A 16,627-nucleotide genomic window follows, 5' to 3' on the forward strand; every position below is an offset into this window, starting at 1 on the left:
AGGCCACGTGAGCTCGCCCGCGCAAACCCACAGTGGCCCCACCTCCACGTGCCCACAGCACCCCCCACTCGAACGCATCAAAACTCGTACTCCGACTTTATTTTCTTTCAAGAGTTGCGCAAATGGCTCGAGGGCGTGGCCTCAGATTTGACCTCGCGCTTCCCCACTCGCGGGAAACTTAGCTCATTTCCGCCCATCCTGTTTCCGTAGGCCACGTAGACACTTCCTTTCCCAGTGCGGGGTTGGGGGGAACCCATAATGCCTCCCTGCAGAAAAAAAAAAGAAGAACCTCTGGTCAGGGGAACTCTGGGTCGTAAAAATAGGCCACGTGAACACCCTGCCCTATAGACTTATGACCCAACGACTGTCGCGCTTTTGGGGGGCGGGCTAAGATCCTAAGAGAACGAACATCATTGGCCAGAGCCCACGTTAAAGAAGCAAGATGATTGGTTTGCCTCAAGCCTTAACCGTGAAGAAGCGGGTTGCTAGCACCTCCCGTGTACTGCGGCGAAGTGTCATTGTGACGTGATGGGCCTCGTCCAATCATTCAGTTATGGAACATTCTAAAACTTAGACAAGACGATTGTGATTGGATGAAGGTCATAAGCCCGCCCCCTGGGTGACGTGTCTGCCTATGGATATCAGTTGCCAGAGAAACCTGGCTTTACTATGGCTGTTGGAGGGACGGCAGTGATCACACGTCGGCTGCTGGAATGAACTGGATTCTCGTTTCAGGTTTCGGGGTGGGGGTGGGGAGAAAGGGTTGACGATTTCCTCTTCTTGGCGTGTATGTAGAAAAGATTAACTAATGGCTTCACGATCGGGCAGAACCGAATTTGGGTTCCTACGCCAACGCCCAGCTCAGGCTGGCTCCTGTTCTTACTGTCTCGGTTTCCATGTTTGTAAGATGGTGTTAATAATAAGTATCTACCTCAGAGACGCGCACTTCAGAGGCGTGTACTGTATATTAGTGCGCATAAGGCATTTAAAAGGAAGCCTTGCTCCGAAAGATATTAGCTATTATTGTGGCAAGAAAAACCCGCGTAACAGAATGGGAAAAAACGTAAATTATGTAAATTCGTTCATTATAGTGCTCTTCCTGCCCATCAGCTTCACTCCTAGAAGAGATTAGAGATATGAGACGTATCAATCTTTACTGATGAAATAATGTGTTATTTGGGAATTACCTGAAATAGGGAGGATTGGAATTTTCCATATTGAAAAGTTTAAAAAATGGGGGAGGGGTAGAAAGACATGGAGAAGGAGAACATGCTGGATGGAGATGAAACACATGCGATGAGTAGGCCTTGTTTAGATCCTGATTCGAACCCTGCCTAAAAATACATCGGGAAAATCTGAAGATGGATTTGCTGTATGATGTGTTTTTAAGGAATTGATGCCGATTTTTTTAGACATTATAATGGTATTGTGGTTATGTTTTCAAATTGTCTTTCTCTTATAGAAATACATATGAAAATGCAGGTTAAATAATAAAATGTCAGGGATTGGCTTCAAAATACGTTAAGATTTGTTTCAAAATCTCAGCAGTAGGGAAAAGTGGAGAAGGTATAGATGAAACAAAATTGGCCCTAAGTTAATAATCATTTAAGCTGAGCGATGAGCCTATAGAGTCCCTTATATTATTCTGTCCTCCTTAGGATATGTTTGAAGTTTTTCATAATAAAATACAGAAAGCCAGCTATTTGTTGAGCTTTAAAAAAATAGGAGTTGGGGGGAGTAGTGGGTGGGGTTATGGATGAAACAAGATGGCCTTCAGTTGGTAATTGTTGAAGCTGGATGATGTTCGTATGGGTTTGTAATATTCCCTCTACATTGTTATCCATTTGAAATTTTCGTTAATAAAAAGTTTTTAAAAAGCAAAACACAAATTACTTCATCCAAAATGAGGGTAAATGTACAATAAAGTAAATTTGAAAATGTAACCACAAGAAAGGAAAAAGAAACACTTGTACATTATTTATCAGCTTTGGTGTCCTTTGTGTGTGATAAAATGCAACGCTTGATGGAGGAGTAAACCATCATCTCATATCTTTATTTTATGTTCTTTCCCGTCCCCTTGTTTGACCTTCTAGGCCACTATCAGAAAAGCTAAGTTTGCTGTATAATAAGGATCAGAAGATCTGATCCTGATTACAGAATATTGGGTAAGTACCTCCCTTGCCCTGGCCTCAGTTCTCAAACAAGATAATGCCACATTACTGTCCATTCTTTACTGTCCAGGAATATTTTAAAGATTAATAAGTGTGTATCTGGGAAAGCACTCTAAATTCTAAGAGGGAAGGGATGGAGCTGAGTCCATTGGTGCTTCCAGTACAGAAAGTACCTAAAAAGCAAAGGACTGTGTAATCTTACATTCCTTAATAAAAGATACTACAATTGATCCCTGATAGTTAGTCCCATGCATCCATGTTTTTTTCCCTTACTTTGTGGCATCCCATATGCAGTATAATTTAGTGGTTAAATGCAAATACTGACTTCCCAAACTTAAATCCTGGCTCTGCCACTTAACCCTGTGATCCTAGGTAAGATACTTACTTTGTTGCTAAATTTACTCAGAAGTAATATAAAGATAATTATAATAGTTCCTACTTCGTACAGTTGTTAAGGGGATTACATATAGAGTATCGGGGCAGTACTTGACATACAAGTGTTTGCTTTAATAATAATTATGGCTCTATCAGTCCTTCTGGTACACTAATAAAAGCAGTGAATACCTCTTTTTTGAATTGTGAAAAAATTAATACTCTTGGTTTCTCTCCTGATTTTCCAGAAACAGCAGTTACCACTAGGACTTAATTCCGAAATTATAACTTGTCCTAACAATCTAGAAAGATACTGAGTATGTTTATAAGGGAATTTTCAGAAGCTATAAATTTAAACAGCATATCATAACCATATTTAGTCTATTAGCAGCTTTTATATTAGTTCTCCTTTGTCTCAGACTCAAAAACATGTTTCACATAGAAAAAGTAGTCCCAAGGTCCAGAAGAAAGAATTGATATAAATGTAACTGACATATAGGTGTATTTAAAGGTTTATTCCAACAAACTGTAGAAGATGTTGTTCACACTCATTTGTGACATGCCCATACACAAAAATGTTATCATTTGGAGTCCGCATTCCTGAATGGTCCATCACTTGCATGAGGAGATGAAGGAAGGTTTTTCAGTCTTGACAGCTTCATTTTTCCGTGGAATCACTCTATTTTCCTTTTTATTTTTTTCTTTTCTGAAAGCTAGGTTGCAGAGGAGGGCGCTACCTGGTGGAAAACGTGCAGTAGATGGGTAGGCACAAAACCCTTACGGGAGGCCACTTGAGAGTGTTGAAGGGCTAAAGGAAGAGAGATGGACTGTTAGGCCAATAGGAGGAGCTCAGAGAAGGCAAGAGCCAGGGTAGCCTGAAATGGAGAAAGCCTCAAGGAGAAAAAGGACCTTGACCTGGGCCTGTGAGAATGGGCAGGACTTTAGAAGGAAGGAGGGAAGCCAGTTTGAATGGCATGCCCCCAAAGTGTACAGTACACTCTAATAATTAGCTGCGAAGTCCAGCTATATGTGAAATCCATGGATAAGAAAAGATCAGAAAATCATCGTGGATTTTAAATACATATATTTCAGTATAAATTTGTCACAGAATTGAGTACAGTCTCCTTGTAATATTAAAAACTTAAATATTAACAGAGTAGGCTCAGGTTTCCTTTTCTTACCACCCCAACTGTCTTGCTCTCTCCAGAGTTAACCATTATTATCAGTTTTATTTTATTCTAGATCTCTAAGTTATGTACCTGTTTAAAAAAATGTGTATGGAAATACATAAAATATTGTTTTGTGTTCTTTTACATAAATACGCTGTCATGCTATAGGTACTATTTTGCAACTTACTGTATTTAATCAAATTGTATGGGATGTCTTCGTGTCCATTCATAGAATTCTATTTTATTCCTTTCCCAGTGGCATTCCTTTAATTGACATGATATTCCATATTATGGATAAACCACATTTTATTTTTCCAAATCACTATTGATAGTCCTCTAGGTTGACTCCAGTGTCTTGCTACTTCAAGTAATGCTGCATGGAACATACTTGGAACCCATTTACTCTAGGGCAACATTTATGGCTTTGAACTATGATAATTAAACCAATGTGATATTGGTGTGAAAACAGATGTGTTGCTGTGACAGATCACCTAGAAACATTGATAATGTTTAAAAATTGAATAATCAAAAATCATTGGGAAGAGAGCACCTTAAAAGAGACCCATATACTTCTAAGGTAGAATGTGATAAAATAGCATATCAAATCAGTGGGGAAATGGTGGGCTCTTTAATAATTAATAATAGGAAAATCAGTTATGTGTTTGGAAGAAACTATAAAAATACCAAGGAATAATATAGGAAATTATTTTACAGCACTTTTGGGGGAGCATTTTTCCTAGGCACGACATAAATGCCAAAGTTCACAAAGGAAAGGTTGGCGCATTGACAGTTTGGATAAAATATTTACAACATAACATAAAAAATTAATAATTATTAAGAATCTAAAAAAAACTAGTAGAAAGGGGGCAAAATATTCACATACGAGAAAGACATTTGAAAAAATGCTCACTATCACACAAATTGAAATAAAATAGTACATAATAAATTGGCCCCCCAAAAACAGATTTTTATTTTTAAAAAAAGTTAATCCAGTGTTGCTGAAGGTGTGGGTGAACAAACTTTCACATTTTTGTTGGGAGTTCAAATTAAAGTGGTTATTTACAAATTTGCCTCTACCTCAGCAAAAATAAGTCAGCAAATCCTTTGAACATCCCACTTCCTAATGCTCTGATATATCTGTACACTGATGTGTATTACAGCATTTCTGTAATTAAGTATTGGGAACAACCTGAATGTTCATTAATATGAGGGTAGTTAAATTATGGTATCTAGAGATTATAGGAGGATGTGGATATTAAAAACCATGAGCCTATGTATGTGCAGACAGAAGGAGGTCCATGATAAAACGAGAAAAGGTGCACAGCAATATGTATTTCACCTTTGTCAAGACCAAGTAAATGCATGATCTATATTCACTTATGTATATACTAGTTTTAAAAGTATGTTGTGTAAATGTGTTCATAAAAAGATTTGAAAGCATACACACTCATTCTGGGGTTGGGGAGGGGAGGTGGTAAGGAGAATGCCCACGTCTTTATATATTTGGTATTTGTACGTATGTAAAGGAAAGAGTACTCAATAAATGGTACCACAAAATAATTTGGGGGAAAGTATATAGATTCAGTCCATAATTTACATATTCTGGGTAGATTAAGGAATTAGAATAGATAACCATAAAAGCCTACCATCTCAATATTTAAACTTAAAATGGAAAATTATATATTTCATTGCATAAAATTTCATCAATATCAGAGGTAAAATGATCTATAAATGTTGAAGTCAGTAAGAACCAATTCAAATAAATGAACATCTAAAATATAAATGGCCAATAGACACATTTTTTTCAATGTTTAGAAGAGTAATAAAGAAATGCAAACTCAAAAATCAAACCCATTCTCTACCAAATTCAAAAACTAAATGAGGACAGCCAAATAGTACTGACCAGTGTGTGAGATGGGAAATTGGTAAAGCTTCTGGGGGAAGTACTTCGACACCTTAACTACCTCCTGACCCACTAAATCTCCATCTAGGGATCTTAAAGGAATAATATGGAAGGGCAAAATGTTTTAATAATTATAGGATAAATTGAGGAGGTGGAAATACCACTTTTTTAAAGGGGAGATCTGAGATTTGATATCCAGGAGGAGCTCACCTTGTATAAGTGAGTACACAAAAACTAAAGACAGAAAGCTAAGGCAAACACACATGTGTTCTCACGATGTCTGATGTACCCTAGAGCTTCACCTGTAGAAAAAACAAGTGGAAAAAGATTTGTTCCTAAATAGCGCCTGCATTTCGTTCATTGGTTGAATCACCTCACTTGGATTCAATATAGTGTACCCCACTGGGGATATAAGTGCAAAATATTTTAAACACAAGATCTATGGCAAATGGAAATTAATGGTGTAGTTTCATAAGCAAAACTAACACATGAAGTTTAAATTCTGAGCTCTAGAGTACTAATATTAGCTTTATATAGTATTGAAGACAGGAGTGGACCAGGGGGTGGGGCTTGAGCAGTTAGGGGCGATTTAAAAGAAATGGGACTTCACGGTAGGGAGATGAAGGGAGGAAGCATGATTGGAGTAAACAGCAAGTTACTGTACGCTAAGCCACTAGACAAAAGCCTGAAATTGAAGAAGGGGACGGGCAGATTGAAAGTTTAAGGCAGTGCAAAGAAACACTAGAGCGTAAATTCTTTAAATGAAGTTCCCAGCACATCCGTCATCAGCCCATGGAAGCTGGGAAGGGAGGTGAAGAGTGCAGTGACCTGAGTAAAGCTATCCATAAGCTTGTATGACAGGTAGGGACCAGACATCAAAAGGATGGGTATTTTTTTGATGCGTAGCTTCTGATCCCTGGCAGTAATAGTTACTTGATCTGCAGGGTACTCTGGTAAAAGTAAAGGTGCTGACAGTTCTTGAGAAAGCCTGTCTCTGGCTTTATTCACTGGGCACAAGCCTTACCTAGTGGTGCAGGTGTTTTCCTGTACAATGTCAATCAACTTAGGACTTTATATGAATGATAGAAGCATTTGTAGAGAATGACGGAATTCATCCACTTAATGAAAGCCAGATAGAATTCCTTTTTGTAGATACACACACAGTCGATACCAAGGATATAAAGTAGGTTCGGCTATCATTCTTAAGTTCCTTCTCACTAAGGAATTGTGGATAACAAATGTGGCTTCCAAAATAGTTCCTGTCCAGCCTGGCTCTACTATGTATCATACAGTCTGATTGGCCCTGGGCCATCTTAACGTTCTTTAGTTTGTAGCTTAACTCCTTGTTTTGTGGAAGCTCTGTATTATTAGCCCCAGGTGGGTTTTCTGGATTTCTCTTATATTAACTGAGTTTTCCAGTACCTTCAGATACTGTGTCCCCGTCACAATATTTTTTCAGAAACATTTTGTCACTATAATAGCTTACAATAAAATGTCATGGCACCCTGGTCACTGGTCCTTCACAGGATGTATCTGTATTAGCCCTCAGCCAGAAAGCTTCAGATACCCAGAGGGTCATTGTCTATATTCACAAATTTTAATGCTGAGGACCACAATAGCCCTTTAATTTCTGCTCAGAGCTTTGTGCCCTTTCAGTTACAGCATATTGTTTGCTTAATGAAAGTGCTGGTATCCAAGTCTCTTCCCAATAACTAACTTCAGTGATACAGGGCTGTAGTTTTCTAGCATTGTTCACCTCATACACCCGCCCCCCTCCCCCCGCACAAAGCTTTTCTGACACCTGCACACATTGGCCTGAGGGCTTTTTCTGTGGGTGGAAGTTGTAGTGCCAGGGACACCTGGTTTAACTCTGGTCCAGTATCTCCCATTCTTTCCTAGGAGGTTGCACTGACCTTAAAATTCTGGTATTTCTCCATCAAGATACTATTCTATGTACTGATACACATCAGTTTAAAATACAGAAATTGGATCACATTGTACTTTAGAACTGAGACTGGTGCTTATTTCTCTCCCTGTGCTGTCTTTTGGATCCTATTGTACAAGTTATGCAGTCTGCCTATTTACCTAATACAATTGAACATCTTTCTATATCAGTACATGGATCTGCTTAATTCATTTGAATGTTTTTCCATAGTGTGCATATATAATTTATATCGTCATTTCCCTATTGAAAAATATTTAGGTGTTTCCAGTTCTCCAGTATTAAAAACACCACTGCAATGAACATCTTTTGTGTCCTTGTTCACATGTGCAGGTATTCCTGCAAGGTCATATTGCTTGCTGTTTAGTTACATTATATTTATGAAATTCTTAACATGAACGAACCTGTGAAGGCTATGGGTGATTTGCCACATTCTGTAGAAAAGAAAAAGAGGCTAGAAGAGCTTACATAGCTTGCCTAAGGCCTTGCAACTCATGGTGGAGCCTAATTGAAATAGGGTGTCTAACAGCAGAAGTCATTTTTTTTCCCTCTGATGCCACAATTGTAAACTGCATGTTTATGATTAGATTATTTTTTTTCCTGTATTTCACAAATGTTCGCCTTCATTGCAGATACCTGCTTTTGTTTCTAGGTTGTGTCTCCCACTTCATCCTTCCAGACCATCCCGAAAGATCTATAAGATTCAATCTGGGAAAACACTAGTTCTTGGAAAAGCAAGAAGGAAGAGGATTATGTAAGTCTAGGGAATTGCTGCATCTGTCACACCATAAGAATCAGAACACTACTTTTTCATCTTATGTTATTAGACCTCTTTGCTGTATTTTACCGATTGTTCCTTTTCCTTATTGAAACTCAACAACTTTTCTAAAACAACATTCTCCTAATTCCCCTATGGCTACTTTGACCACTTTGTTTTATTTGTGGTCTCTCTGCTCACACCTTAAATATCATTCTTTCCTAATTTCTTTGAGAATCTCACACTTGGTTCCATTTTTCTCCCTCTATTCTCCATGAATGATTTCGTGGCTCATAATTTCCACTACTGTTTATATAATGATTACACTCAGATCTCCATTTCTGGCTCTGGCCTCTCACCTGAGCTTTAAAGTCATATATTTAATGACATACCTCACATTTAATATTTAGATCCAGTACTGATATTCTTGCCCCTCTAATCCATTTTCTCCTCAATGCAGTCTCATTTGAAGATAATACTAATAACATGATTACCCATCCTCAGAACCTGGAGTCCGCACTGACTTCTCCCTCACCAATTTAATACCTACTCCCAACAAGCTATTGCTGAAAGTGGTACAATGTACCATTTCTTATTTGCTCCCAGAATATTCTGTCTATAACTGTTATTATACTAATCTTGTTTTATTTATTTTGATCAAATGGTAAGGTATATGAATGTCTAATCACTATAATTGAAAAGTAAAAAAAATACCTTATACCTTACGATGAAATCACGATAAGTCTACCTCCCATCATATATAACATCATATATAGTTATTAACTGTATTCCTTATGCTACACTTAACATTCCCATAACTAATTTTATAATTGGCAGTTTGTACTTCTTAATCCACTTCACCTTTTTCACCCATCTTCCTACCCCACTCCTCTACAACAGCCATCAGTTTGTTCTTTGTATTTAAGAGTTTCTTTTGTTCATTGATTTTTGTTTTTTAATTCCACATATAAGTGAAGTCATACGGTGTTTGTCTTTATCTAACTTACTTTACTTAGTATAATAATCTCTAGGTCTACCCATGCTGTTGCAAATGGTAAGATTTCACTCCTTTTTATGGCTGAATAACATTGTATTGTAGAGATGTACCACATCTTCTTTATCCATTTGTCTATTGATAGACACCTAGTTTGCTTCCATATCTTGGCTACTGTAAATAACACTGCATTGGACATAGGGATGCGTATTTTTTTTTTGAATTAGTGTTTTTAATTTTTTTTCAGATAAATACCGAGAACTGAAATTGCTGGGTCATATGGTAGTTCTATTTTTAATTTATTTAGGAACCTTCATACTGTTTCCACAGTGGCTGCACCAGTGTACAATCCCACTCCTATCCTTGTTGTTTTATAATTGTCACTTTAAATATTTGACTCTCTAGCACATAGCATAGTACCTATTCTGAGTCAGATATGCAGTGATTTATGATGACTTAGATTAATGAGTGGACAAATTACCTATTTATTGTTTTATTGCTGATTCCAAACTAACCATTAGAAGTCAGTTCTTCTATTAATTCAATTAATTCCTCAAGCTTAAAATTGCAGAGCCACTTTTGACTCCTTCCTCTTCATTTATCAAATTTTATATTCAGTTTCTTTGGACTCTTATCACCTTAAGTCAGGCCTATGTGGACCTTAACACAAAACCTTTACTATTACTAATTTTGCCTCCAGTTCACTAAATCTTTCCTTCTTTCTTTGATGTTGTCTTTTTTTCTCTTGGGAAATCTTGAATTTCAATTCCACTGTCTTTTGTAGTTTCTTTCCCATTTATTTTTTTCCTCCAAAATTATATTCCTGTCTTTTGATGGTATCAAAAAAAGAATTTTTGGGCAACTGTGATGATATAGTGGGGGGTGGTGATAAGAAGAGAGAGGGGGAGGAGGTAGTAAATCACTTAGAAATGGTCTTGAAAAAGGATTTGAAATTCAAATTCCAAGAGCCCAGCATGTGCTTTATGAAGCATAGTGTGTTAAAGGTCACCATAGAAAACAACCAAGTAAAATACTTTATATGTTACAGTGGTTGAAATAAAAAACAGGGTTGAATGAGTTCCAGAAAGCAGGGTTCTCAAACTCGTGGACAACAATCTACAGAAGAAGACAACTTCAAAAAACCAACTAGAAGCAATATGCAGAGAAGTAAGATGAGAGGGGCTTCGTCAGGAAAGAAGACAGCTGGTCCACAGCAGAAAAACCTGGAACCAGCCCTCCCAGGCAGATGGGGGGGTCGCTCTGCAGAGAACCCACCTTCAGGATCTTTGAGGAAGACCAGAAAGAATAAACAGAAGACTCCTGGAAATGGAGATGGTGGCAGTACCAGCGAAGCCCCTCAGCCACCAAGAAAGAAAAGGGCCCGGGCTGACCCCACTGTTGAAAGCGAGGAGGCGTTTAAGAATAGAATGGAAGTTAAAGTGAAGATTCCTGAAGAATTAAAACCATGGCTTGTTGAGGACTGGGACTTAGTTACCAGGCAGAAACAGCTGTTTCAACTCCCGGCTAAGAAAAATGTAGACGCCATTCTAGAAGAGTATGCAAGCTGCAAGAAATCGCAAGGAAATGTCGACAATAAGGAATATGCAGTGAATGAAGTTGTTGCAGGAATAAAAGAATACTTCAACGTGATGTTGGGCACTCAGCTGCTCTACAAATTTGAGAGGCCCCAGTATGCTGAAATCCTCTTGGCTCACCCTGATGCGCCAATGTCCCAGGTTTATGGTGCGCCACACCTACTGAGATTATTTGTAAGAATTGGGGCGATGTTGGCGTATACACCCCTTGATGAGAAGAGCCTTGCATTATTGTTGGGCTATTTGCATGATTTCCTAAAGTATCTGGCAAAGAATGCTGCATCTCTGTTTACTGCCAGTGATTACAAAGTGGCTTCTGCTGAGTATCACCGCAAAGCCCTGTGAGGGTCTACTGACCACTCGACTATTATGTCTGGTATCTGTAAACACTCTTTTTGTTCTTAGTCTTTTTCTTGTATAATTGATGTTCCTTATAATTATTAATGTTTAACAGGGCTTATATTTCAGTTTTTCTGTTTCATTTGAAACAGAAAATAAAAGGAGTACAAGCTCCTTTTCTCATTTCAAAGTTGCTACCAGTGTATGCAGTAATTAGGCAAAGAAGAAACATTCAGTAGAACATTTTCTTGCATAGTTGACAACATTGCTTGAATGCTGGTGGTTCTATCCCTTTGACACTACACAATTTTCTAATTATGTGTTAATGCTATGTGATAAAATGCCCTGATTTCTAGTGCCAAAGGTTCAACTTAATGTATATACCCGAAAACCCATGCATTTGTGCTCTTTTTTTTTTTATTGGTGCTTGAAGTAAAACAGCCCATCCTCTGCAAGTCCATCTATGTTGTTCCTTAGGCATTCTATCTTTGCTCCAGTTGTCGAAGGATGGTGGTTTGTCTCATGGTTTTTGTATTTGAGTCTAATGCACGTTCTAACATGATAGAGGCAATGCATTATTGTGTAGCCACGGTTTTCTGGAGAAGTCGATATTTTAGGAACTGTATTTCAGATCTTAATAAAATCTGTTTCTAAATTTCAAAGCAAGTAATTTGCAGAGTGTCTTTAATGCTACTGAGGCTGACAAGTCAGCAGGCTCAGGAAAGACCTAGATGTGGTATCAAAGGAATGTTCTGACTCCCCTTGTAAATTCCTTTTTCTACTGGGTGTGGCAGCCAGGAGTGTGCCCTGTCAGGCCAGTTGCCCCCTCTCTCCTCTTAGTGTGGCTTCTCGCTGTGGGGGTAGCTTTCTAGTGCTGCCTGAAAGAGCCATCTTTGTTCTCTGCTCCCTGTGCCCTATGAGTTGGGCTAGTATAATGGGATATTTAATGGGTATAACAGCACCTTACGCTTAATGCTTTGATCTTCCCCACCAGAGGAAGCACATGCAGCCCCTTGCAGTATTACATCCATCAGAAATACTTGTAGGCCCTAGCTGGGTAGCTCAGTTGGTTAGAGCATCGTCCCAATACAACCAAAGTTGCAGGTTCAACCATCAGTCGGGGCACATACAAAAAACAATTAATGAATCCATAAGTAAGTGGAAGAGCAAATCGATGTTTGTTTCTCGCAAATGGATACAAAAATCTTTTTAAAAATACTTGTAGATTTTGGGCCACGGATAGTAGCTTCCCCTAGTTTCAGTATTAATGTCATGTTTCTTGTTTTTATAATCCCTTTTGGACATAGCATTGGGAGTCCTAGAGTAGGGGATCTGTGGAGGAGAGGGATGGTGTTGGATGCCTATACTTATAAATCTATCTTACATGGAAATTTCCCAGTCAGACCAACTTTTGTTTCATAACCAGGTTTTATATTTTCATTCTTCAATTATAGTTGATATGCAATATTAGTTTCAGGTGTAAAGCTAGCAATTAGCCATTTATATTACCTTATAAAGTGATCACCATAATTTAGTAATTTGTCATTGTACAGATACTACAATAATGACTGTATTCCCTATGCTGTATATTATATCCCTGTGACTTTAAATTTTTTTATAATTTGCAGTTTGTACTTAATCCCCATTATCTTTTTTGCCCATTTCCTCACCCCCTCCCTCATGACAGTATTTTCTACTTCTTAGCATGGTTACTGCAAAATTTTTGAAAAACAGCAAGAACAAATATGGAAATGGAATAAGAATCACATATAAAACCACCAGATCACTTCAGGGTCCCAGCAGGAAATAAGTGGGACTCAAAATGGATGATATGAGGGGTTTACTAATGAATTTTTTCCCAAGATGTCAGCAGCGGTGTAGGGTCATGGTGTGCATTAGTTTTTAGGGCTGCCTCATTCAGGTACCGTAGATTGGGTGGCTTAAACACAGGAATTCATTTTTTTCATAGTTCTGGAGTCTAGAAGTCTGAGATCAAAGTGTCAGCAGGTATGGTTTCTTTTGAGACCTCTCTCCTTGGCTTGTACAGGGCCAAGTTACCTGTCTTTCCCTCTGTACCTATCTGTCCTAATCTCCTTTTCTTATAAGGAACCCAGTCATTTGATTAGGGGCCACCCTGATGACCTCATTTAAACTTAATTCCCTCTATACAGCATCTGTCTCCAAATACAGTCACGTTCTGAGGTACTGAGGGTTAGGATGTGTACATAAGAATTTGGAGGTGACACAGTTCAGCCTGTAACATGGTGTTACTACTTCTAGGTGAAGAGGAGGGAAGGTATAGGAGAACCATGGGGGAGGGGTAGAAATGGGGATGAGAGGAAGGAGCAGGATGAGGAGAGGAAGTGGGAGCTGTGGGGGGCTGCCTGGAATGGTAGACAGCTGTGCAGAACGGGCCAACTAACAGAAGCTGTGATCTTAAGGATGTAGTCAGCTCACAGAGACCTTAAAAATAATCCAAGAGAGAATCCAGGATGGGAGTGGGGAGGATAAATACCTGACCTCACTCTTCCCTCCTTTTTATCTGCTTCTGGGTAGTTCCCTTTGGCCAAACTGGAAGCCAGAGGGCAAGGAAGTCTTTGATGTAGTCTATGCAGACAATGCCCAGGAGAAAAAATCAGGGGGACAAATGAGAGATTTTTAGTACACATACTCCTGAAATAACCATACTTCATATTTTGCTATGTATTCTGTATTCTTAGAAGAATTATGTCCTCTCTGGGACCTCGGGCCTGCAAATAGATGAGTTCTTAAGAATTCTTATCAATTCAGAGGACAGTTGTAAAATTGCTTGTGTCACTCAGGAAACACTCTGAAGGTTTGTTTCCTTTGTTATTGAAACTTGAATAGGATGCCTAGCAAACAGATGGGTGTTAGAAATACCACGTTTTAAAATTGTCTAACTGAACATAAATATGACCCTAAGAGCCAAACATAGCATGTTAGTCGGATATCCATTTAAGTTGTTACTGGGGGAATACTCATCTCCATTAGCTGTACAAACAACCTAGCACCAAATCCTAAGGAGCTCCCCACTGTCTTCAGATACCTGTCCACACTACCTAGGAATGAGCTGCTCATTTACAGTATCTGCAACTCCCTTGTCCCTGCTGCCTCTATCCAATCCTCTAGTTAGGGGAATCTCTGACAAGACTAGGTGCTCAGCTTCCTTTAGCCCGCCACAGTCTCCCTTGGGTCCTGGCATGGAGAAATACTCATCTCTCTGCTACTGGAAGGACCCACAAACCCTGACCTCTCTTAATGCCCTCAAATGCCCTTCATTCCCGTCCAGGGACATCTGGCTTGATTTCATCAAGGAATATAATCCTGTATTATATAGTCTTTTCAAAATACAAAAGACACTGGCTTCCAGCAGCTTCTACTTGTATCCCTGACACAAACCTCTCTCTCCTGGATCTCTACAGGAAATGGGAGAGAGAAAGATAAAAGAATACAATATGCATGTTAGCAAATCAATGACTAATAATTCAGCATTTTCCAGTTGAGTTCATAGGTGGTTTCTTTTTATTTTAGCTGATTTTTCCTTGTTGATTGTTTCATTTAAAAAAAGAAAAACACCATAGGAACATTCAAGAGAGGCCTAAAGTATTTTATTAGGACCTAAATCAGTCTATCCCATTGATAAAATAAATCAATTTTAATAAGTGTACCCGAACTATTACCCAAATCTCTGTTGATTTAGCAATGTTCTTGGTTCTGAAACTACACAAGTGATGTACTTTCATCTAACCATCTGGATGCCTAAATGGCTTCCCTTCTAAAACTAAAGGGTGGTTTTGGAGTACTGTATATTTTCCCCATGAGGTTCAACACCCAGCTGACATTGGGGGTCCATAATAAATAACTGTTAAAATTGTTATTTTCATCAATATCATTATCAACATAAATAAATCCATTTTCTGTTCAGGAGAATGTATGTGGATTTACAGAAGCATATTGTGAAATAACTCTAATGATCCCATAAAACTTTAAAAAGTAAAGAAGGTAGCCATTAAATATAAGGCCTGTCTTGCCTAAGACAAATGTCTGGCACAGAATAAATGTTCAAACATGATCATTCTCTCTCCCTTCCCAAAAGGAAAAGGTGAAAAAATACATCCCTAAGATCTGTGGTTCTCAGCCTGGGGTATACACACTCTTAAGGTCTTTAAAGATACCATTAAGAACTAAAGAGCTCTTGCCCTGGCTGGTGTGATTTAGTTCATTGGAGTGCCATCCTGTAACTGAAAAGGTTGCAGGTGGGATCCCCGGTCCAGATACCACGGTTGTGTATGGGAGACAACCAATCAGTGCTTCTCTTGTGAATCACTGTTTTTCTCTCCCTCCCTCTCTAAAAGCAATGAAAAAGCGTAGAGACCAGGCTGACATCTCTGGGTGGTGATTGCAGGAGGCAAGGAAATAGGTAGAGGTGGAAGAGAGTATAGGGAGGATAAATGGTAATGGATTAAAATGCAATTAAACAAAAGCAATGAAAAGTCCTCGGGTGAAAGCTAAAGAGCTTTTTTCTCATCCCTTCTTTCCTCCTCTTCCTTTTTTACTAATTCAGTAATTCATTATGAAGATAACACTCAGTTGAGCTAATACTTAGCAAGTCTAAATTAATTGTTTCCTGAGCCCTGGAGAGCCACAATAAAAAAATTGGAGGCACTGTGGTAGAGTGAGGACAAGGCAGAATTTTATTCAGACAAATCTGAGTTAGAACGCAGGATTGGTCCCTTATTTATCCGTATAATCTTATTCCTCATGTGTAAAAGTAATTGAGTTTCGATTAGTGTTTCTGAATCGTGGAGAGAGGAATCTCTGGGTATTTTGCAAGGACCCTAAACTGATCCCTCTCCGCTGCCTCACCACAGGGGCTCACGCTCTCAAGTACTGTTCCTTAGGGCCAGGGCATCCTGGTTTGCACAGGGCTCTCTCTCCAGGGTCCAGGAGTCTCGGTGCTGTCTGCTCTGGAGTTAGTCAGGCAAGCCACCTCTTGGACATGTGATGGAGATACCAGCCTTCTGTCTGGTCAGGGAGGGGGTGAGGGGTCCAGAGAACCAGGCTCTGGGTGCTGCTGACCCCTCACCATCGATGCCTTCAAAAGCATCTTCACAGCAGCTCACAGCTTGATGGCCCTGGCCCCCGAGTCGTGGCTGGACTTGCAGCGCATAGGGGTATTGACACGGGTGGTGACACCCTTTTCCCCCGAGTTGAAGAGCCACATGCTTTTGCAAGCTCCCTTTACCTATAGTCTCCTGTGCCTCTGGGCCTGGGCTGATGCAGACATCACAAGCACTGCACCAGGCACACACACAGCTAAAGTCACTGCACAACCACCCCAACAGGCCGGAGCACATCCAAGGC

The 16,627-nt window shown here is 39.2% G+C and overlaps 1 protein-coding gene across 1 annotated transcript; it reads left to right on the plus strand.

Moving 5' to 3' along the window:
• Positions 1-653: 653 nt before the first annotated feature.
• Positions 654-11,908, plus strand: MORF4L2 (mortality factor 4 like 2). Its single transcript, XM_054561866.1, has 4 exons — positions 654-735; positions 2,094-2,165; positions 8,210-8,311; positions 10,357-11,908. The coding sequence occupies exon 4, from the start codon at positions 10,382-10,384 to the stop codon at positions 11,246-11,248; it is 867 nt and encodes a 288-aa protein (XP_054417841.1). The 5' UTR covers positions 654-735; positions 2,094-2,165; positions 8,210-8,311; positions 10,357-10,381; the 3' UTR covers positions 11,249-11,908.
• The last annotated feature ends 4,719 nt before the right edge of the window (positions 11,909-16,627 follow it).

Source organism: Pteronotus mesoamericanus, unplaced genomic scaffold (genome assembly GCF_021234165.1).
Source record: "Pteronotus mesoamericanus isolate MK-2021 breed Mesoamerican mustached bat unplaced genomic scaffold, CSHL_Meso_final scaffold_550, whole genome shotgun sequence".
NCBI lineage: Eukaryota > Metazoa > Chordata > Mammalia > Chiroptera > Mormoopidae > Pteronotus > Pteronotus mesoamericanus.